This window comes from Leptinotarsa decemlineata, unplaced genomic scaffold (genome assembly GCF_025532065.1).
Source record: "Leptinotarsa decemlineata unplaced genomic scaffold, Ldec_3_MD MMD2_tig00000591_RagTag_RagTag, whole genome shotgun sequence".
Taxonomy (NCBI): Eukaryota; Metazoa; Arthropoda; class Insecta; order Coleoptera; family Chrysomelidae; genus Leptinotarsa; species Leptinotarsa decemlineata.
Window position 1 is genome coordinate 1,748,673 of NW_027412552.1, and position 23,363 is coordinate 1,772,035.

At 33.9% G+C, this 23,363-nt stretch overlaps 1 protein-coding gene across 1 annotated transcript; it reads left to right on the plus strand.

Annotated features, from left to right (window-relative positions):
* The first annotated feature begins 172 nt into the window (after positions 1-172).
* Pat1 (Protein interacting with APP tail-1) lies at positions 173-22,866 on the plus strand. The gene is made up of 8 exons (XM_074174547.1): positions 173-542; positions 597-952; positions 1,780-1,948; positions 2,032-2,087; positions 2,142-2,477; positions 7,438-7,685; positions 11,526-11,807; positions 17,024-22,866. Exons 1-8 carry the CDS (start codon positions 408-410, stop codon positions 17,158-17,160), a joined length of 1,719 nt encoding a protein of 572 aa, XP_074030648.1. The 5' UTR covers positions 173-407; the 3' UTR covers positions 17,161-22,866.
* The last annotated feature ends 497 nt before the right edge of the window (positions 22,867-23,363 follow it).

Below are 23,363 nucleotides of genomic sequence, written 5' to 3' on the forward strand. Positions count from 1 at the left end.
ACTTTTGTGTAGGTATCTATAAGAATCTAGAATTATTAAAAATGTACAGTAACGTTAGTTACAAATGAAAGTGGTAAAAAACATAAAAAGTTTCAATTCCCATTTTTATTGATTATTTCCTACCACGTAGTAACGGCTACATCTATCAATTTATTTAATCTAGTATTGTATTATTAACGGTGTCAGTTTGTGTGCGTTTTGAATAAATTTAATTTTTATGTGAATATTGACACAGATCACATATGTTATTGACAGTCACTGCACAAAACAATATGTTGGTGTTCCGTGTTCGTGAATCAGCTGTAAACTTTGACATTTAGTCACTGCCCAAAAAATACAGTGGACAAAAACAGAAAACATTTGTTAACAATAATAACCTTTTGATAAAACCATTCCATCCTGTTGAGATGGTGCGGACGGTCAAAAAGCTCTACGACATTTGCATCGACGTCGCTGTGGCCGATTGTATCACGGCCTGTCAGTTTTGCAAGAAAGAATTCAGATATTTACCTAACAATGTACTCTTTGATTTTTATCACAAGGTAAGCAGAGTGTTGATTCTTATAGTTATTTCTTTGCTGATGATTTTCTTTCAGATGTTCCTGGAGAAGCGACTCTGCCTCCTTGCAGTGGAATTCAGTGATCTGGACGTCTTCAATAGAGTGTTGTCCGTGAAGCATCAGCGAACGAAATTCCTGAAGTGTTTTCAGTCTCTGATCGAACACGGGACGCACATACCCGAGGAAATCATCAAGAGTTATTTATATTACTGCAAAAATGCAGACCTGCTAGATGTATCTGTTATAGAAACTGGCCTGAGGATAGGAGGGTTTTTTAACGAAGGGGGGTTATACAGGTGTTCCATAGAAATCTTGAATATTACTGAAGAAATCTGCAAAACTAGGATCAGAGACGTCACGACCCTGAGGATGTTGCTTGACTGCTATCACAAGTAAATATTTGTTTTGTTTGTTTATCTTTGATGTAATAATTAGCATGTGAAGGAATTTTAATAGGGTTAGGCAGTGATTCATCCAATTGAAGTGGTTCAATTAACTGCACAAAAGATGCTATTAACTTCATATAAAGTCGTTGAACTAGTTGTGATAATAAAGAAGAAATATTTGTTTGATTGTTTGTTTGTTTGTTTGGTTGTTTTATTGTTTCTTTGATTGATTGATTTTTTTTGTCTTTTTGTAATTCATCCCAGAATATAGGAGTTAACAATTGCTTTCATTCTTTCTTTGGAAGATTCCCCCATTGTTTGTATAAAGTTGGAGAAGTAGAAAGCCAAAACCTGTCTTTTCCAAAAAATTGATCTCGACTGAAAATATACCACTCTCAAATTTAGTATTAGAAAAAGAATTGAATGTTTTAGACAGTGAGCAAGTTTTGTACATACATTATTGTTAACTGGGTAATGGTAAGACTCTCTGTGTTGGTTGAATCAGACAAAAGTTACGTATTTGGGGGCAGTATAAATCATTTGTCAGCTCGCAAATATCAATGACCCTTTTGAGAGTATATAATTGTATCATCAGCAAATAATTCACCCAATCCCTTTCAGAGGTAAACTTGTTAATGAGTTGATGTACATTAAAAAAAATAGAAGTGGGCCAAGAATGGATCCTTGCAGTACTCCAAAATTAATTAATCCATACATATATTGATTCAATCAATTGTTCCTTACACTATTTTCTTTAATTTGGTTAGTATGATATGCTCTTAGATATAATGCTACTGTCATTGTCATTCCTAAAAATATTTTGTCTTTTCTAGGCGTATTTATGCTGAATCTGTCTACTGTGAATTTGATCAAGCAGCAGAAACTTTCAAATCGGCTCAAGAAGTTGTGAGACAATTGGAATTATTCAATTATGTTCCGAACCTGGCCGGTTTATATTCAAATTATTCGTTCCTGTATTTTTTACGAAGCGAATATGACGAGGTAAGTACAGCTCACTAAAAAAATTCTCCAGCTAACGAAATTATAAATTTGTTTAGAATCACCACAAAAATTGATCGTTTTAGGCATTCACTTGGTCTCAGAGAGCCCTCAAACTGTTGAACGAAGATTTATCGCCAAGGTAAGAAGTTTTTCATATCGAAACATTTCACGGTATAATAAAAATAATTTTTAGGATAATCATCGAAGTGCTGAGGCAGGCTTCCAAATCTTGCGTAGTAAAAAGGAAATTTAACCCAGCCGGCTTGCTAATCGGACAAGCTGTGATTCTGGCTTCGAATCTGTTTGAAATCGACAATCATCCTCATTTTTCTGACACACTGTTGGACTACGGCTTTTATCTTTTGCATTACGACTCGATACAAGAGAGCGTGAAGATGTACGAGAGAGCCTTGGCAATAAGAAAGGATATGTTCCAGAAAAATAATATTCATATTGCGTTGGGACACGAGGATTTGGCTTACGCTCTTTACGTCAACGAGTATAGCTCCGGCAGATTTTATAAAGCAAAGTAAGCGTTTTACATTTATTTATTTAGAGGGAAAACTGAACCCTTTTTTGGCAGGAAAATTATAGGTACAAAAGATACACAAGTTCAACCTACCCTGACTTTTTCACTTAATAAGGCAGAATATGTCGGTTACCATAAATTATTTTCAGTGCAGAATAGGCACGTTGTAAGAGTTTATTTATGAATTTTCCAAATCTCAGATTTACATTCATCAAAACACCAAGACTAACAAAACACTAACAATTTATTTATTTATTTATTTATTTGACACTTTGGTACATTGAGTACATGTGCTAAGTCATAATTAAAAAACAAAAATAAAACTACAGAAGTTGAACAATACAAAAACAATACAAAAACAATAAATATGGTTCACGTCCACAAACTTTCACAACATAGAAGTATTATATAAAAAATCGGAGAAGCTCTAGCAAATACTCTCAAAATGTCATGAAAAAGTGTCGTGCAAGAATTCCTCAAGACTGTAGTAACACTTCTGTAAGAGAAGTTTCTTCACCTCAATTTTAAAAAGTTTATCTGACTCGATTTTCCTAATAGATGCCGGCAAGTTATTATAACAGTTTGTTGTATTAAATAGTGGGGAGCATCTAAAGTGAGCCGTTTTGTGTGAGGGGGTTCTTAACAGTTTCCCATGACGGGTGTCTCTACCATGTATATCCGCATTTGTGACAAATTCAGTTATATTGTTACGGGCAAAAGTGACACATTTCAAGATAAATAAAGAAGGTGCCGTCAATAGGCCCTCTCTTAAGAAAATTGGTCTACAACTATCTTGAAAATCTATATTAAAAATTAGTCTCAGCAATCTTTTCTGAGCAACAAAAACTCGTGGAAATTCCCTTGCACATCCCCAAGAAATGATATTAAAGCTGATGTGAGAATAAGCCATAGAAAAATAGACATTCATCAATCCAAAATTATCTAGAGTGTTTTTCAATTGTTTGATTGAGTAATATGCGGAATTGAGTTTGTTGCAGACCTTCTGAATATGACCGCTCCAGGTCAAATTTTCATCTAAAGACGTTCCTAAAAACAAGACTTCGCTGGAAGATCGAATACCATTTATTGTGGAAGAGTCACTGCTGAAATTTTTCCTAATAAATGATTTCATTGAAACAGATTTAGATTTATTCAGAATAAGTTTGTTACGTTGACACCAAGCACTGAATTTATCTATTATTTTATTTATTTTGTCTGACAACTCAACTTCGTTTTTGTCAGCCACAGTAATTGCAGTGTCATCCGCAAACATGGTTATGTGACACTCAGAAAAGAATTCAGACAGGTCATTTATGAAATTGAGGAACAATATCTAGTGGCTCATTTAGAATGCAGATATTCACAGAGTTATTCACTATGAAACGGTGAAATCTTGGACCAAAGATCATTACATTCGATTTTCTAGGGTTTATAAATGAACAGTGGTCCATTGCCAATTCAACAAATCTATTTATATCTGCATTGATAATGCCACAAGCATTGTCTGCCATTTTCGCCGGAAAGCTGTGGTATACTTGAGTATCATCAGCATATAAATGCAACTGACAAATGTGAAGAGCCTGTAGTAAGTTGAACGTATATATGGAGAACAATAAAGGGCCGAGTATGGATCCTTGAGGTACCCCTGATTTGAGATATAAGATATCTGAGTTGTATTCCTCTATACTAACCAGTTGCTGTCTATTTTTCAAATAGTACGTCAATAATGCAAGAGCACTGGCAGAAAAACCATTATAATCTAAAATGCTTGACAAAAGATCGACATTAATAGTATCAAACGCCCGGCTGAAATCTAGTAGGACTAACACCGTACATTTGTTTTCATCTATTGCTTTCATTATATCATCCGCAATATGTAGAAGAGCGGTTGAACAGCTATGCCCTTTCTGAAATCCCGATTGAACAGAAGGTAACAGAGAACAGTTCAAAATATGATTTTTAATTTGAAACTCCATGACTCTCTTCAGGATTTTTGACAATACTCGCAGGATTCTGATACCCCTCAAATCTTTAAATTCCATTGGATTTTGAGTTTTAGGCAGAACCTTCACAATGGTTTTTTTCCAGATAGTTAGGCAGACATTCTCAGTTAAACAGAGATTTATGATATGGGTGATATAGGGTATGATATGAGGGCAACACAACTTTATCAGCTTAATACTCAACCCATCGCATCCTTTAGCGTTTGTTTTTATTTCACAAATAATAAAAATAATAATAATAATATTTATTCACCATTTGTGATACATAGCATATATATGGTAGGTCAATGATTATTTACAAAAAACAGTACGTCACTTATGAATAAAATTATGGAATCAAAGCTTGAATAAAAATTAATATTTGCATATACAAAGGTATAGGTACATATAGATATATAAAATGCTAATTAAAAAATGAATAAAAAATATGGCAATTTTGCTTGCCGTAGTCAAATAAATATACATATGTATGTATTTACAAACATGTACACATAAAAAAAAACGATAAAATCGCCAGTCAGAACACTGAAACTAAAGCAAAACAGCAAGTGAAAATTTAGAATGATTATATATCTTATTATCCTTCTGTGAAAGAATCCTCTAAATATTCCTTATGACTGTAGTAACATTTGTCCAGTAATAAGTTTTTAACTTTCTTACTGAACAAAGTTGAAGAATTCAACCTCTTTATAGAAAGTGGCAGTCTTATAAAAATGTATGCCATTATATAATGGAGATTTTTTGAAATGATCACTCTTATGTGAAGGGACCCTCAGAGCAGTAGCATGGCGAGTATCACGACCGTGAATGCTCAAGTTCGTTATATACAAGTCAAGGTTCCAGTACACAAAAAATTGCGGGTGCAGTCAACAAGCGTTCTCTTTTGAAAACGGGTCTACAACTTTCTTGGTACCCCAGGTTGAGTATCAATCTTATCAGTCGTTTTTGAGAGATGAAAACCCTAGAAAATTCCTTTGCACATCCCCAAGCCATTATGTTGAAACTAATGTGGGAGTATGCATTCGCAAAGTGAACATTTAGTAAACCAAACCTATCTAAACAATGTTTCAACTGTTTGATCGAATAATAAGCGGAATTGAGTTTACTGCACACTTTTTGTATGTGACTTCTCCAGGGGAGATTCTCATCTAAAATAGTTCCAAGAAAATCAACTTCTTTTGATATTTTTATGTCATTCAAAGTGACTAAATTACAACAGAAATCCCTCCTAACAAATGTTTTTATCAGCACTGACTTAGATTTATTTAAAATCAGTTTGTTACGTTGACACCAACTACTGGATTCGTCAATAACTAAAACAATTTTCATCGATAATCCATTTTCATTTTTTCCAGAAACAGTGATTGTAGTATCGTCAGCGTACATAGTTATGTGACAATCTGATATGAATTCAGGCAAGTCATTGATAAAAGTCAAGAATAACAATGGACCCAGAACAGACCCTTGTGGAACACTTAGTTTCACATCATAAGGAACTGATGTAATTCCATTACATTTAACCACCAAACTACGGTTTTCCATGTAAGATTCTATCCAACACAACACATTATTGGGAAAGCCCATTACTAGTAATTTTTTCAATAGAAATTTGGAAGAAACAGTATCGAATGCTTTTGATAGATCTAAAAAAAGTGAAAAAAACAGGTCATTATTATCGACTTGTGCATAAATATAGTTCAATAGTTGATAAGATGCAGATTCAATTGATTTACTCTTCCTAAAACCATGTTGATTATTGCAGAATAGGTCATTTTGTTCAATATACATCAAAATTCTATTACCTATTATTTTCTCAAAGAGTTTTGAAAAGGATGAAATCAACGAAATCTGCCTATAATTATCAATTTCTGTTATCCGACCTTTTTTGTGCAGTGGAAAAACAAGAGCCCTCTTCAATTCATCTGGGAAAAAACCCCCATAAAAGGACTGGTTAAGCAAAAAAAACTAATGGTTCAATAATTATATCAATAATTTGCTTTACAGTAACAACAGACATATCATCAATACCAGCTGAATTTTTGTTCCTCATATTATCTAAAGTTTTCAAAACTTCAAGCGGTGAAATTTCTGAGAGATCGAATTCATTTTGAACGACAATATTCTTGGCAAAAGTACATGGTAGTTTTGTAAACAAACAGATCGTTAATTTCGTCAAAATTGAATTCAGTATCAATCCGTTTTTTATTTTTATGAAAACTCAATAAATCTTACGGTGGTTCATTTTGTGGAACTGATTCTACAAAATACCTATTCAATTCCTGAGAGTTTTTCAAAATTTCCGGTATATCATGTTTCTTTTCAGGTATGAATTTTTTAGACTTGAGAGTTTTCCACATGTCCATGGGCGAAATAATTTTTTTTTTATTTTAAGGAGAAGATGTGCTTCAATAACCTTTTTAAATATATGTGTGAAAACTACAACTCAATATGCAGCTTTTGCCATATTAATACTTGCTCAGTGAATCATATAAAAAAAGTTGCAATGGAAATCTTGAAGTGATATCAAAACTGTTTTTTCTTTTTTTATGTTGTGAGAGAGTCAGTTATTATAACCACTTTATTTTTATCACATTCGTCAGCCATGGAGCTTTTGGTTTTGTTACTCTGGAAGTAGTTATTGGCATAGGTTTATCAAATAAGTTATTCAAACAATTTACTGAATATGTAACTTTCTCTTCTATACTTTCTTGGTCATATATTTAAAAAAATGAAGTATTGAACAGATCTACCTGAAAGAGATTCATCTCTCTCAACTACCTGGTATATGCTTGCCGGAAAACAACTACTTCTCTGGCTAATACCACGTTGGATATTGAATTATATCCGACACACATTTTGCTGCTGGTGAAACATCTATTATTTTTATTTTGAAGTCACCAATGAAATGTTAAGGACAGTTAAGGACAATTAGAAAAAAATCATTGATATTTATTTAGGGAAAATGCAGAACGTTCCATCAGGATAATGGAAAGGATACTTCCTAAGGATCATCTTCTGCTAGCTTCAGTGAAACGGGTGAAAGCGCTGATCTTAGAAGAAATAGCTTTAGACGAACAGAACGACGTGGAAATCCACAACAGCTATTTGCAGGAGGCTGAACAGTTGCACAAAGCAGCGTTGGAGCTGTCTTTCAAGTCGTTCGGGGAGAAGAACGTGCAGACCGCTAAACACTACGGAAACTTGGGTGAGTTAATTTTTGCTAGTGAGATTCGTTTACGGTCATATGAAAACCAGTTCCTGTTGTCGAATGTTTTTGGGTTGTGTTGATAACAATGTAATACTTAAACGTAATACTTAAAATACTTAAATTCTATCTATATACAACACTCTTCACCTAATATTGAGGACACGATATTTAATAAAGCTGCTCTGTACACATATGCAATGATAATAGGAGACTTCCATTGTGAACCACATCTGCAACAGACAACTCAACACTTTCCTACAGAACTCCTCCTTCAAAAAAGCAAAAACAGCTCCTATCTTCCTGATGAAAAATAATCCTGACAGGACTCCAGATTTGGTACTGTATACAAGTAACCTGGAAAATAAAATAGTAAAAATTGAGACTCATGCAGACCTAGGTTCTGACCATTTGGCAATTGAAGTGAACTTGAACATGAATACGTTCATTGAGAAAGAGGATTATAAGATAAACTATAATAAATGCAACATGGAAAGGTTAAATGCAGATATACAATTCATCCAACTTCATGGAATTGTTAATGAAGATTATATTGAAACATTCAACAAAAAACTTGTTGAATCTGTGAGAAGCAACTATCCAAAATTGAAGACAAAGTTTTATGTGCACGAACTTCCACCATTTATCATAAGGCTAATAAAAAGCAAGAGAAAAATGTAAAGAGAATTCAAAATCACCCAGACCCTCAACTGAAGAAGAACATTAGTGACTATAACAAAAATATCCAAAAACTTATTATGCAATTGAAAGAAAATAAATGGTTAGAAACGTGTGAAAAAATAAATGAGGAAAAGGGTAAAAACTACTGGCAACTATCTAAATACAAGTCAGTAAATAACATCAATAATCTGCAAGTTAATGGTCGTATAATATCAGCAGATGAAGATAAGGCAGATACATTCTCAACTTATTTTGAGAATGCTTTCCAAAAAGAAAATTACGTTCATTTTGACCAAAATCAATATGAGTCTGTCAATCATTGGTACAGAAACTCTTTCAAAAACATCTCAATCCAAAATGATCAAGAAATAGTTGAAGATTTATATTATAACATCATCAGTGAGGGAATAAATACGGCCCTAGGGATAGACAATATATCTAGGAGAATAGTACATGCTCTAGAATCAGACATACACAAACATCTCCATCTATGAATATTGTTTGAACAATTATTACTATCCTACAGCCTGGAAAGAAGGATTAATAATTGCCATTCCAAAACCAGATACAGACCATTCACAGACCTGCAACTACAGACCCATTACTCTTCTGCCAGTGTTAGGAAAATATAAACTCAGTGAACATATCAATTTGGTTTGAGGAAAAATAGAAATACAACCCACTCTATAATTGTAACATCTAACATACAAACAGTTCTCATGACCAACCTACACTCTACGGCACAATTTTTGGATATCAATAAAGCTTTTGATAGAGAGAGAGAGAGAGATATACATTTATTATCTGAAAGATTGAACAATCTTGTAGATAAACAAATTAGGGCTTAAAATCTAAGATTAATACAACTAAAATAACTTCACATAGAGTGAGATTGTTCGGCATGAAGAAATGTTATATAAACTTCACAAATTGAATAGCTCTATCCTTCTCTGTATAATAAAACAATATTTTGAGAACAGAAGCCCCACCGCCAGAGTCAGAAACTCATTCTCCAAAAAATTTGCTCCCCAACAAGGAGTTCCACAAGGCTCTCCGTTATCTCCAATTCTCTATAATATATACTGCCATGATATATACAGTCACAACTTGGAAGACAAGAATGAATTTAATGAAAGCTTTTACATCTTACAGTATGCAGATGACACTGCCTCAGTTTCACACAATTGCACGCCAGCAATCACAATAGAGGAACTGCAAAATCTCGTTGAAAGGACAACGGCTCTGGTTCAATAAATGGAGATCGAGACCAAACCCAGAAACATCACAATTTATCATTTTTCATCACAACCCTTCAGAGACGCTACCAACAATAAACAACAACGAAATGATAAGAAGCAGGCAATCAGTAAAATATTTGGAAGTTATTGACCACAAAATCAACTTGAACAGCCATACAAAAATGATTATTTAAAGAAATGCATCAATAGAGGAAAACACTTTCGAAGTCTGACATTTAAAAAAAGAGGAATCAACACTAAAACTGCAACTAATGTATATAAAATGGTCAGCGTCCACTTCTCGAATATGCCCATGTAATTTATTCAAGTTGTCGTAATCCTGCATTAAAAAATCTCTAAACAGCTGAAACATCTACACTAAGGAGTATTACCAAAATGTGTCACCCTCAGAACATTCTACACAATCCCTCAAACACACTGCTTTATAGAACTACAAAAGTGAAACTCATAAAGTAGAGACTATCAGACCTATGAAACCGCTTTGCCAAAAATTAAACTAATTTGGAGACCCTACAGGCATTATATAGGAAAAGAGCTGAAGGACAACCATCCAAATTCAAATACCCGGAAAAACTATTTGGGAAAACATCAAATCACTAGCATGATTTTTTTTTTGTCAGAAATATAATGTATTATTTATCTATTACGTATATGTTATGTATCTATTATGTAAGCATATGTAAAATCAATACAAATATTTAAAAATTGTAAACTGGCTGAAGTACTTCGGTCAGTGGTATTCACAAATAAATGACATTTATTATTATTATTCATGACTGACCCGCTGTATAGATTTATTGATTCTTATGACGGGACTGTAATCATATGAAGTATTTTTTTGTTGGAATAGCATGAAGACTGTTTTATTTGTATTAACTAGTAATCCATTATTTTTACACCAGAGTGAGAATTCTTCTGCAGTTTTGTTTGCGACTTTTTATAAAGTTATAAAGTGAATATCAGCTTTTATAATCCATAAACTGATAACTTTTTATAAAATTCACTTTTTATAAAGCTATAAAGTGAATATCAACTTTCATAATCCATAAACCGATAACTTTTTATAAAATTCACTTTTTATAAAGCTAGAAAGTGAATATCAACTTTTATAATCTAAACTGATAACTTTTTATAAAGCTATAAAGTGAATATCAACTTTCATAATCCATAAACCGATAACTTTTTATGAAATTCACTTTTTATAAAGCTAGAAAGTGAATATCAACTTTTATAATCTTTAAACCGACAACTTTTTATAAAATTCATTTTTTATAAAGTTAGAAAGTGAATATCAACTTTCATAATCCATAAACCGATAACTTTTTATAAAATTCACTTTTTATAAAGCTAGAAAGTGAATATCAACTTTTATAATCCATAAACTGATAACTTTTTATAAAATTCACTTTTTATAAAGCTATAAAGTGAATATCAACTTTCATAATCCATAAACCGACAACTTTTTATAAAGTTAGAAAGTGAATATCAACTTTCATAATCCATAAACCGACAACTTTTTATAAAATTCATTTTTTATAAAGTTAGAAAGTGAATATCGACTTTCATAATCCATAAACCGATAACTTTTTATAAAATTCACTTTTTATAAAGCTAGAAAGTGAATATCAACTTTTATATTCCATAAACCGACAACTTTTTATAAAATTCATTTTTTATAAAGTTAGAAAGTGAATATCAACTTTCATAATCCATAAACCGATAACTTTTTATAAAATTCGCTTTTATAAAGCTCGAAAGTTAATATCACCGTTTATAATCCATAAACCGATAACTTCTTATAAAGCTCGGAAGTTGATTTCATCTTTTATAATTCATAAACCGATAACTTTTTATAAAATCCATTCGTTACGAAATCGTAATGAAGTTCATCTAATCACAGGTAGGCTCTATCAGAGCATGAAGAAGTACGAGGAGGCGGAAAGGATGCATTTGCGCGCCATCGCCATCAAGGAGGAGCTGCTGGGCAGCGATGACTACGAAGTGGGGCTCAGCACCGGTCATCTCGCTTCTCTCTACAACTATCACATGAAGCGTCACAAAGACGCCGAGCAGCTTTACCTGCGCTCCATCAAAATCAACCTGAAGCTATTCGGAGATGCGTATAGCGGCTTGGAATACGACTACCGGGGGCTGATCAATGTTTACTCCAAGTTGATGGATGGTGAGTGGCTTCTTGTTTTTGTTGGTGTGTAATAGCAATTGTCGTTACTGAAATTCGAGGGGATAGCGATGATATAGTCAACGTATTCCAAAAACACTTTATTGTGAGATTTTCACTAAATTGTTTTACAAAAACGCAACACGTGTTTCGCCATACAATGGCTTCATCTGGCGTGTCTTTCAACTAATTCTACACATTCAATACTAAATATATATATAGTTTATGGAGTACCTGAAATCAAAGTACCTGTAAACGAAGTACCTGAATTTTAAGTAGCTGATATTTTACCTGAGTTTCTAACGAATTAAATTACCTGCACTTATGTTCCATTTTCACATTTGAAAAAATATATTCAGTAACGGAGAGTTATTGAGTTCTAATTGATCATTCAGTAAATTACCCGAATTCCTGAATCTATTGATTTCTAAACATTCTAGAAGATTAAGTTTCAAACTCTTCTCTTCTAAATGTAACACCTCGTACTCATGATTGAACTCATGTCCTTCTGCTAAAAGATGGTTTGCAAATGTGGAATTGGTCTTTCTATTTACAAAACTACTCCTATGTTCTTTAATTCGTTAGAAAAATGTTCTTCCTGTTTGGCCAATATACAGTTTTGGACAAGAGCCACAAGTCAGCTTATATACTCCTGATCTATCCGACACCAAAGTTTTGTCCTTTTTGTTTTTAATAAATTTACTTAGGTTATTATTCGTTCTATAAGCTACGTTTACGCCTTCTTTCTTCAAAAAACGGGCAATATTCCTGTTTGGTTCCCCCACATATGTCAATGTCTTATAACTAACGTTATCGCATCTTGAATATGGGTAGACCAGATCCATGGCTTGCTTTTCTCGTTTTTTGGAAAGAATGGAGCTTACAATATCTACCTTATAACCGTTATTAATCGCGATTTGTTATCAAATGATATAGTCTTCAGATACAGAATTTTTGTAGATCAAAAATAAAACTGAACCCAACGCAGATTTAACAAACATTGATTGCTCGGTTAAACCTTCTGGGCTATCAGATCATGAAGCTGTAGTCTTTTCCTCCAAATTCCCTTCCGAAACTGCCAGTAAATGTGATAAAAGGAGTCGTTTATTCAGCAAGCGGAACTATAATAGGTTTTATCAACGTTGTGAGAAAACAAACTGGACTTCCTTCTTAGACAATTCTCACCCTTTTGAGGCATTCTACAATGGGTTATTAGAAAATTTTAATAAATCATTTCCTCTACAAAAAATCAAAATAAAAAATAGAAAACCCTGGTTGACTAAAGGTATTAAAATCTCTGCCAAGAACCTAAGATCATTACATTATATAAGAAAATTTACAGATCCTAACCAAACTTCATTTATCAATTACTATAATAAATATAGGTCAATTTACAGAGTTACTTTGAAGCATGCTAAGCAGATCTACTACAAACATAGACAAAATTCCTTTTAGGAAATAAATCTAAGGAAAGCTGGTCCATTATCAACGATCTCAGAGGAAAGTCCAATAAACATTCATCCGAAGTAGGCTTGGATCCCAATTTATTAAATAACTTCTATTGCACCATAGCGGACAAACTCACCGAAAATATATCATCAACTGTTAATCCCTTAAATGTTCTTTCCAATATTGACATATCAGAAAGTTTCTCCCCCTATGAAACAAAATAGCAAAGGTATAGGCGATATTTCTGTTGACATTTTTGAAAATCTACCTAATTCAACCTTAGTGGTTTTATCACATCTAATAAATCAGTCATTTGAATCTGGCGAGTTCCCGTCGTTTCTGAAGACATCTCTGATAATCCCTTTGTACAAGGGTGGACCCAATGATGACCCTTCCAACTTCCGGCCTATAGCACTTATTCCTACCCTTGCTAAACTCATAGAAAAACTAGTGAAAAGCAGAATTTTATGTTTTTGCAATGATATTAACATCCTTACTTCTCGTCAATTTGGATTCCAAGCAAATAAGGGTACTAATGATGCTATGTTCTCTCTGTTAGAAACAACTACAGACAGATATCTTTACTTTGTTCCCTTATGGACTCATGGAATATTTACCAGTAGTGCTTCTATAACGCAACTCTTCGGGATCATTAACACCGACTGTTGATGGAACAACTTGATATATTTAACGAAATCATAGTGTGTAGGCTTTCTCGCCTGAAACTAACAAATTGTGCAATGTTTCCGGGTTTATTTGCCGTGGACCGGAGTTTTCTATACCTGATGTTTCGTTTAATACTGCGGTAGATATTATCAAAGGCAATGCAGCAACGATCAAAGGGATCTACAGTACACGCCACTGCTGATGGCGAGCGATCGCCCGGGTATAGACTCTCCCAACTAAATTACTATTGGATTACGATAAGCTCCTTTCATCAGTCACTATCTGAATACAAATTTTCTTCATCTTCACTGCTGCTTGCGCTTCTATCGTCATTTAATTTATAATCAACAAACCTATTACTCTAAAAAATGAATTAAAGGAGGAAATTAACAATCCACAAGAAATTTCAAACATTTTCGTTGAACATTTTTCATCTTCTGCCGAATTGCTCATCTCAGAGCACTTTGGTCAAAATGTATTACTTCCCTGTACCTATTCGAAGAATACTGTTAGTCAGTATCCCTTCGATACATCCCCATTCACAAAGACAGAAATTCTAGGTACTCTGGAAACAATGGCAAATAAAAACTCCGCAGGTACTGATGGTATCTCAATAGTTACTGTGAAAAAAATTGTAGACCTTATAATCGAGCCACTATTGTTTTTGATGAATCAGTCATTTTTTGTAGGTTGTTTTCCAAATGTATTTAAAACGGCTCTCATATTGCCTCTATATAAAAAAGGCGACAAAACTGAGGTAGACAACTACAGACAGATATCGTTACTTTGTTCCCTCTCTAAATTGTTTGAGAAAGTTGTTGGTAACAGAATTCTGAATTACATGGATCAAAATAATCTTTTTAGTAATAACCAATATGGCTTCAGGAAGAACGAATCAATTGAATCAGCTTCATACCATTTATTAAATTTCATTTATACACAGGTTGACTCGAATAAACTAGTTGTAACACTTTTTTTCGATTTGTCAAAAGCATTTGATACCATTTCTTCCGAATTTCTTATAATTAAACTTGCAGGCCTAGGTTTCCCAAATAATCTATTGAACTGGGTGAAATCATATATGGAAAACCGTAGTCTAATAGTTAGCTGCAATGGAATTTTATCAAGTCCCAAAGATGTAAAACTAGGAGTGCCTCAAGGTTCTGTCCTGGGACCATTGTTGTTCCTCAATTTCATAAATGACCTGTCTGAATTCTTTTCTGAGTGTCACATAACCATGTTTGCGGATGACACTGCAATTACTGTGGCCGACAAAAACCAAGTTGAGTTGTCAGACAAAATAAATAAAATAATAGATAAATTCAGTGCTTGGTGTCAACGTAACAAACTTATTCTGAATTAATCTAAATCTGTTTCAATGAAATCATTTATTAGGAAAAATTTCAGCAGTGACTCTTCCACAATAAATGGTATTCGATCTTCCAGCGAAGTCTTGTTTTTAGGAACGTCTTTAGACGAAAATTTGACCTGGAGCGGTCATATTCAGAAGGTCTGCAACAAACTCAATTCCGCATATTACTCAATCAAACAATTGAAAAACACTCTAGATAATTTTGGATTGATGAACGCCTATTTTTCTATGGCTTATTCTCACATCAGCTTTAATATCATTTCTTGGGGATGTGCAAGGGAATTTCCACGAGTTTTTGTTGCTCAGAAAAGATTGCTGAGACTAATTTTTAATATAGATTTTCAAGATAGTTGTAGACCAATTTTCTTAAGAGAGGGCCTATTGACGGCACCTTCTTTATTTATCTTGAAGTGTGTCACTTTTGCCCGTAACAATATAACTGAATTTGTCACAAATGCGGATATACATGGTAGAGACACCCGTCATGGGAAACTGTTAAGAACCCCCTCACACAAAACGGCTCACTTTAGATGCTCCCCACTATTTAATACAACAAACTGTTATAATAACTTGCCGGCATCTATTAGGAAAATCGAGTCAGATAAACTTTTTAAAATTGAGGTGAAGAAACTTCTCTTACAGAAGTGTTACTACAGTCTTGAGGAATTCTTGCACGACACTTTTTCATGACATTTTGAGAGTATTAGCTAGAGCTTCTCCGATTTTTTATATAATACTTCTATGTTGTGAAAGTTTGTGGACGTGAACCATATTTATTGTTTTTGTATTGTTCAACTTCTGTAGTTTTATTTTTGTTTTTTTAATTATGACTTAGCACATGTACTCAATGTACCAAAGTGTCAAATAAATAAATAAATAGATATACTCCGAATATAACGCTAAAGAAGCAGTCGCTGCTATTTTCTGTGATCTATCGAAAGCTTTCGACTGTGTCAACCATGAGATCCTTCTTAATAAGTTGCAACAGTATGGCTTCAGAGGCAACACTCTCCACTGGTTTTATTCGTACTTATCAGGTCGCAAACAGGTTGTTAAAACAACCGAGTGTTCCTCTGCTCAAACTATCAAATGTGGTGTACCACAAGGATCGATCCTTGGCCCAATTTTGTTTCTTATCTACATAAATGACTTAGCTTTTATAGATATAACGGCCACAATTACTCTCTTTGCTGATGACACCACTTTATTATGGCACATCAAGGACATTCCTACCCTTCAACATGCCAGGGATTCAATTATATTCAACGGGATCAAACTGTTTAACCACTTACCAGCCCGAATTAAAGAAATTATAGTGCTTAACAAATTCAAAAAAGCAGTTGAAATGCTACTTGTTGATAGGGCCTATTATTCAGTTCAGGAGTATCTTGACGATTCACTTGAATCTTAACTTTTATTTCTATGTCCTGTTATTTCTAGCTGAATATCTCAGTGTATTTCACATTTTTAGCTTATGTTTATTGTATTTTGTTTAAATTGTGTATGTTTTTTTATGTAGATTTTTGTATCTTACATATTATTTATGGCTTTGTCTACAAGATGTAGTTCTTCAGACAATAAAGTATATTTGATTGATTGATTTGATCTTTGTGGGACTCCGCGGGTGATAGTAGTCAACTAGCATTTTTTCTAGACAATGAATAGTTTCTTGAATAATTTGTTGAATAAAATATTGTAATAACTGTAGACAATCAAATTGATCTATTTTCAGCTCAAATGGCTCTTCATTATTCCTACAAAATGGCCGAATGGAAATCTCTGAGAGAAAAAGTCAAACCTGCTCTGCATACCAACAAACTGCTACCTCTCGGAGAACTCGTCAACGAATATTTCTGTTTGTGCGAATGAAACGGCAGCAAGAAGCTTGGAAAATGAGATAAATCAACTGTTCATGCTAGATTCCTTGAGGCATAGTCATTTTGAGAACCAGTCTAGTCACTTGGACCCCGGAAAGGATGTCAAGTAAGGGTTTCATCCAGTTTGATACGATAGATTTTTTTTCTTTCATAATTATATATCTCTCCTTCCCAATGTCATTTAGTTTTATGGAGCTACTCATTCCAGATTTTGCAATGTATGTCCCAATAATGAAATCCAATGAGAACAGCCTCCTTGAAAATATTCGGTTTTGTTTTGCTATTTGATTTCTGATGGGATTGCTATTTAATTTCGGTTGGGATTGCTATTTAATTTCGGTTGGGATTGCTATTTAATTTCTGTTGGGATTGCTATTTAATCTCTGTTGATATCGTTATTTATTTTTCCAGCAAAATTAAATAGCAATTGCGTACTGCTGCGTTTTAGTTTCATGACAAAACCAATCAAAAATTACTGTTGTATAATTTCAAATATCAAATTGGTTATTTTTGTTGATTTTCGTGGTGAAATCAAACAATGACTCACTTCAGTTGATTCTTAACTCCATAAAATAGTTAGTGAAACGTGGCATCTTTGCCTGGTTGCAGTTGAATTCTACTGTTCAATATCTGCTTCACAGCAATTCATCCAAAACTCCTACTATGTAAATGTTAGTAAAATCACATGATTACTGACAGTGACAATCATCAGTTGGTTGTTGTTTCTATATATCTTCAGTGTGAAATCGAATAATATTTTGTACAAGTTGCTATTCAATTTAATAGCATTATATGATTCGCAAAAGACCTTGAATATTGGGGTCTTAGGTTTCAAAGCCTTCCATACCCCCATAAAATCGATTAGATTTACCATTGGTGACTCCTGACTGTTTTTAGTTTTATAATTATTTGATAGTGAAATTAAATATCAACTTAAGTTAGATAAGTGTTAGGAATTATCTTAGGCTGCTATTTATTTCCATTAAATACCTATCCAAATTAAATAGCAACTATAGTAGTTTTTGCATTGTTGTGTGACGTGTTATTACTGGCTATTTTTAGACAGTGCCTGAGTTTAATGAAATATTTAGTACTGATTTTTACAGAAATTAGCTAGCAACAAAGTTGCTATTTAATTGTTTTTGAATAGCATTAACTTGTTAACGGCATAAAATGTTTTAAGACAGAGTGCTTCACAATCTTGGATCTTTACGAAACAAAATACTCTCCTATTTCAAAAGGTGTTTTAATTTATTGAAAACAGAGGTTTTAGGAGGAGTCAGTTTTAGCATCGGTTTTCAATTGTAAAGCACTCTGCTAAATGGAATTTTTTCGTGGCAACATTTATTTTATGAAAGTAGAGCTTCCACGTGTGAGAGTAGCCTTGTCTGTATTTTTCTAAGAGAAATCTCATTTAGTCTAGTCGCTGATGTAATGATTCAATCATCTTCAAAGGGGCTCAGTCCAAGAAATAATCGTAGCGATTTGTTTTGGAAATTTAGCCCTTTGATTTGAACATCAGAATGTTATATCGTAATCTCGAAAGGAAAACTAGGTTTAGCGTGATTGAGTAATTCTACTGCCATTTGTATACACATTTTATTACTTAACGTTGATGTGGATACTCTATGATAGCGTTTTATTATTTTTTGTTACCTCAGTATTGATTGATCTTTGTTTGTCGAAGATTGTTTTGAAATGTTTTTTCTTGATGTAGGGTAAAACTGGAACCTCTGGCAAAGAATGAATCCAAAAAAAATAGCACTTGTCCCGAACACCGGAACTGCAACACTCTTATCGACTCGCGTTTCACCAATCCAGTTGGCTTTTTCAGGAGATGAGAAAACTAATTCTTTTATTCATATCTAACAGGGTACACTAAAAGGTCATAAAAGTTTAGGTTTTGTTGACAGAGCAGGCTTAAGAACTAAAGCAATCTGAAACATTAACATAAAATTAAGATATTAATATGGCTCGATCACATGTAAAACAATCTACGGTTAAAGTTTGTGATAAAAAATGTTATATGTTGACAAAGCAGGCTTAAGAACTAAAACAATCAGAAACATTAATCAACATTAATGCTTATCCCTGTGTCTATCTCAATCTCACATTGACTCGTATGAGGGTTTTTTACAATTGATTCCATAACAAGAAATTCATTTTCATAATTTCCAATGATGGGTTTCGGTCTATTTGCCGTCTATTCGGTGAATGTTTTGAATAACGTAAAACACAATAACTGTTAATAAGAATTATTTCAACAAGTTGAATAAATGTCGTTTCAAAGCTAACTACTATTTGAAAAAGCCAATACCTGAAAAACTATTTAGGTTAGGTATAGGGAACCCCAAAATGAAATGAAAGATAATCGAATTTTATATTGTTCAAACCAGAAAAATATGGGGTGTTTTATTTGAAATAACAAAGTTATCTTCGTCCGAAATTATAAAAAAGTGACAATGATTTTTGATATTTCTGTATAATTTAGAGAAACGGTTGTTATCGAAATCAATAGCCCAAAACTTTTGGACTTGGTCAGAATTTGAAGAGATGATTTCTATACATTTCGATGTTGATTAGTTTCCATTTGTACCTAGCATTTTCATAAATGAATCGAGAACGGTTATAGTACAAAATTGTAACGAAATACAGGGTGTTCCATTTAAAAAACAACATTGATATGTCACACTTTTTTGAGCCACCCTGTAGACTCAGTCCAAAATAATTTCCTTTTGCAGCCTCAATCAATCAATATACATATAATGAAATGGGATCGTGCCGTATGGGGTGGCTCACCCTGTATGTTGGTTCCAATAAAAGAAATACGTGAAATATATCTCTATAATAGCAGTAAATATACACATCAGAAAAGTCTAGGGATATTTTTAAAAATGGCGATAATTTTTTTTTAAATCGCTTTAGGGAAAAAAAATGACGGGTGATTATTAAACGAATGTAACTTACAACAAAATATATTAAATGGTCAAAAATACTGAGTGCACATATAAGCAAAACTAAAAAAAAAATATGGCTCTTCTTTGGCACCCCGAAAAAAAATCATAATACAAAAAAAATTGGAATCAGTACAAAGTATGGCCTCCACGCTGGTTTATTACGGCCCTACATCTATCGTGCATCGACAAAATGAGATTGTCAATGTCTTGTTGAGGTACATTTGCCCATTCAGCGATTAAAAGCTCTCTCAATTGAAACGTTGTGTGAATGTTCCCCATATGCGGAGTAATTCTTCGTTGAAGCATGTCCCACACATGCTCGATGGGATTCAGGTCCGGTGATTGTGCTGGCCATGGCAATACATCAACTCCTTCGTTGGTGAGCCAGTCAGTCACTAGACGCGCGACATGTGGACGAGCATTATCGTGCATTAGGTGGAAGTTTTCACCAACAGCACCAGCAAACGGACGGACGATAGGTAGAAGAATGGCGTCGAGGTACTGTCGAGCTGTGAGGGAGCGATTTGGAAAAACGAGATCGGTTCTGCCGCCGATCATGATTCCGCCCCATAGCATTACTGTTCCACCTCTGTATGTGTGGACTTCCTGGACGTGTCTCAAACGTTCATTATTTCCAGGTCGTCTCCACAGTCTTACTCGACGAGAATCTGGATGAAATCCAAATCTGGATTCATGTGTAAACAGAACTGTGGCCCAATCATTTGCATCCCAGTTTTGATGTTCTTGACACCACTCTAATCTTCTACCGCGATTGCCTCTCGACAAAGGTGGACATCTAAGTGGCCTTCTGTTGTGGAGATCTGCTTCATGCAGTCGATTTCTGACAGTATCACGACCAATGGTTACCTGGTGCGTCTGCTGCAACACGTTAACCAACTCAGGTGCTGTGATTGTCGGTTGTCTTCTTGCGGTTAAGACCAAAAATCGGTCTTGAACTGCAGTTGTAGCCCGTCCTCGCCCTGGATGTTGTTCGGCTGGACTGCCAGTTTCACGGAAACGCCGCCACAATCGATTGATAACACTTTGGGAGATCCCCAAACGAAGAGCTACATCATTTTGTCGCATGCCACCTTGAAGAAGCCCTACAGCTCTATTCATCTCAGCCAATGGTAAGTGATGGCGTTCCATGTTAAAGCACAATATTTCCAGTTTAATTGCTGAGCAAGAACTGCATAGAATGTACAAACTCGACACTTTCAGATTATTCATTTTAGCCGAAAACCTACAGTTTGTAAAAAACTTGATGAAAGATTAGTTACCGTTTTTGCAGGCTTTGTTCAACCCATAGAAATCTACAGGGTGGTCGAGTGTACCAATTTAATCGAAATTAAACGACCTCATGCATTTATTTTTATGATATTCAGTATGTTATAAAAATATCCCTAGACTTTTCCGATGTGTGTATATTATAATATAAGTTACACAAAGTTCAGAGACAGAGACATATCTAGTTTCATCCTATGAAATCCGCAGACTCGGGGCCACAATTGAAGTGATTCATTTTATTCAAATAACAAAATAAATGAATTTTCATGTGTGAGGATACTTAATACACATACGGAGTGTTCTTTCGCGGCGCATCCCTGGTATTTTAAAACCTTTCAGAATTTTATTAAAAGCACGTTCCACGTAAACAATGGGTTGTTTGTTGAGGGACCTTTGTCACGGTTCATAGTTCTCATGCCACAGACTTTCGACGCCATTAAACAATCTAGTGTCATGTACCGATTTCAATAATTCCAGACGGTTTTCATCCATTCCATGGGCGTTTTTCAAAGCGTGTTTAACGACGTGTGCTGCGTGATCTTTGAAACGAGTTTCATTAGCTCGCTCAGTCTGACTGATATATTTTTTGTCACAGTCCTCACAGCTTATTTCATATATCCCACACTTTTCATTTTCCAACATCTTGACTTGTTAGGGTTACCTAACAGTATTGAAGGCTACTTTCACGTTCAACTTTTAAAAAATTCGATCTAATCTGCGATATCTTTGTTCATACGGTAGAAAAGGAACATTGAATTAATGTATTTTCGAGAAATTAAAGATTTACGAAGATTCTCCTTGAATTTACGTTTCCTAATTAACTTATCTGAACTTCCTTCATGAGAAAATTTCTCGCAAATTTCTACCGGAAATCATTGATGTGTGTCGGAATGTGAAAGTGTGTCCTATTACGATATAAATAGAATTTTAGAGTTGGGACTAAGTTCTCTCTTTATCTCCTGTAGACGCTCACTTGGTTGGTGAAACGCGCGTCGAGAAGAGTATTGCAGTTCTGGCAGTATTCAGCTAATTCACCTTTAAAGAAGGGGTTGTTTGTTCCATGACGTGCTACGCTGATGATTTTTGGTCAGTGGCAGTCAATTGATTTGTTTTATCTCATGTAATGATTATAGCATTTATTCCTTCTTTCTTGTTAATGTACCAGTTACTTTTAGTTTTAGGCCAATTGGTAAAAGAACGGAAGGTGGACAAACTGAGAAGTATTTTTATTTTTAAAATTTTGTTGACTGATATATATCAACTGAAACCCCTTGTTTTTTCAATTGATATATTCACAGAAGAATATTGAAATTACTCCTAAGATAAATGCTTTTGTTTTGTGTTTGTGTTGATCATTTGATAAAGTTTTATTAGTATGTACTCATATTATTATTTATAAATTATTGTATAAAAAGATGTATATATATTGAAAGAATACAAAATATACTGAGCCATTATTTTATTTTTACAGTAACGAAAAATTGAAATATGCATTGAGTGCCATCTATTGGATAGTAGTTGAGTTATGTGAAACGACAAGCTAATTTATTGTTCGCCATCTGTTAGAGAGTAACTGAATCAGATGATAGAAAATTTCAATTGATTATGCTCCATCTATTGGAAAGTAGCCGAACCGTTCCTATTTGAAGAGAAATTTTCACACAACGCTTTCAATTGACCTTTGTAAATGGATGATGTATTTACAAAGACTTTGTATATAGATTAACCATATACAAAGACTTAATGACCGTTGTTTGAAGAGAATAGAATTCTCTTCAAACTTTACAATGCTTGTATTTTTCAATTGCTGCCATCTTTCGGGTAGTAGCTGAAAGCTCAAAACTTTCCTGAATTCAAACTATACGAAAATTGTGTAAACAGAAATCTGTAATTAGAAAAGTGAAGTTACAGCGCCATTCTTTATATAAAGCATAAACTAGGATATACCTTG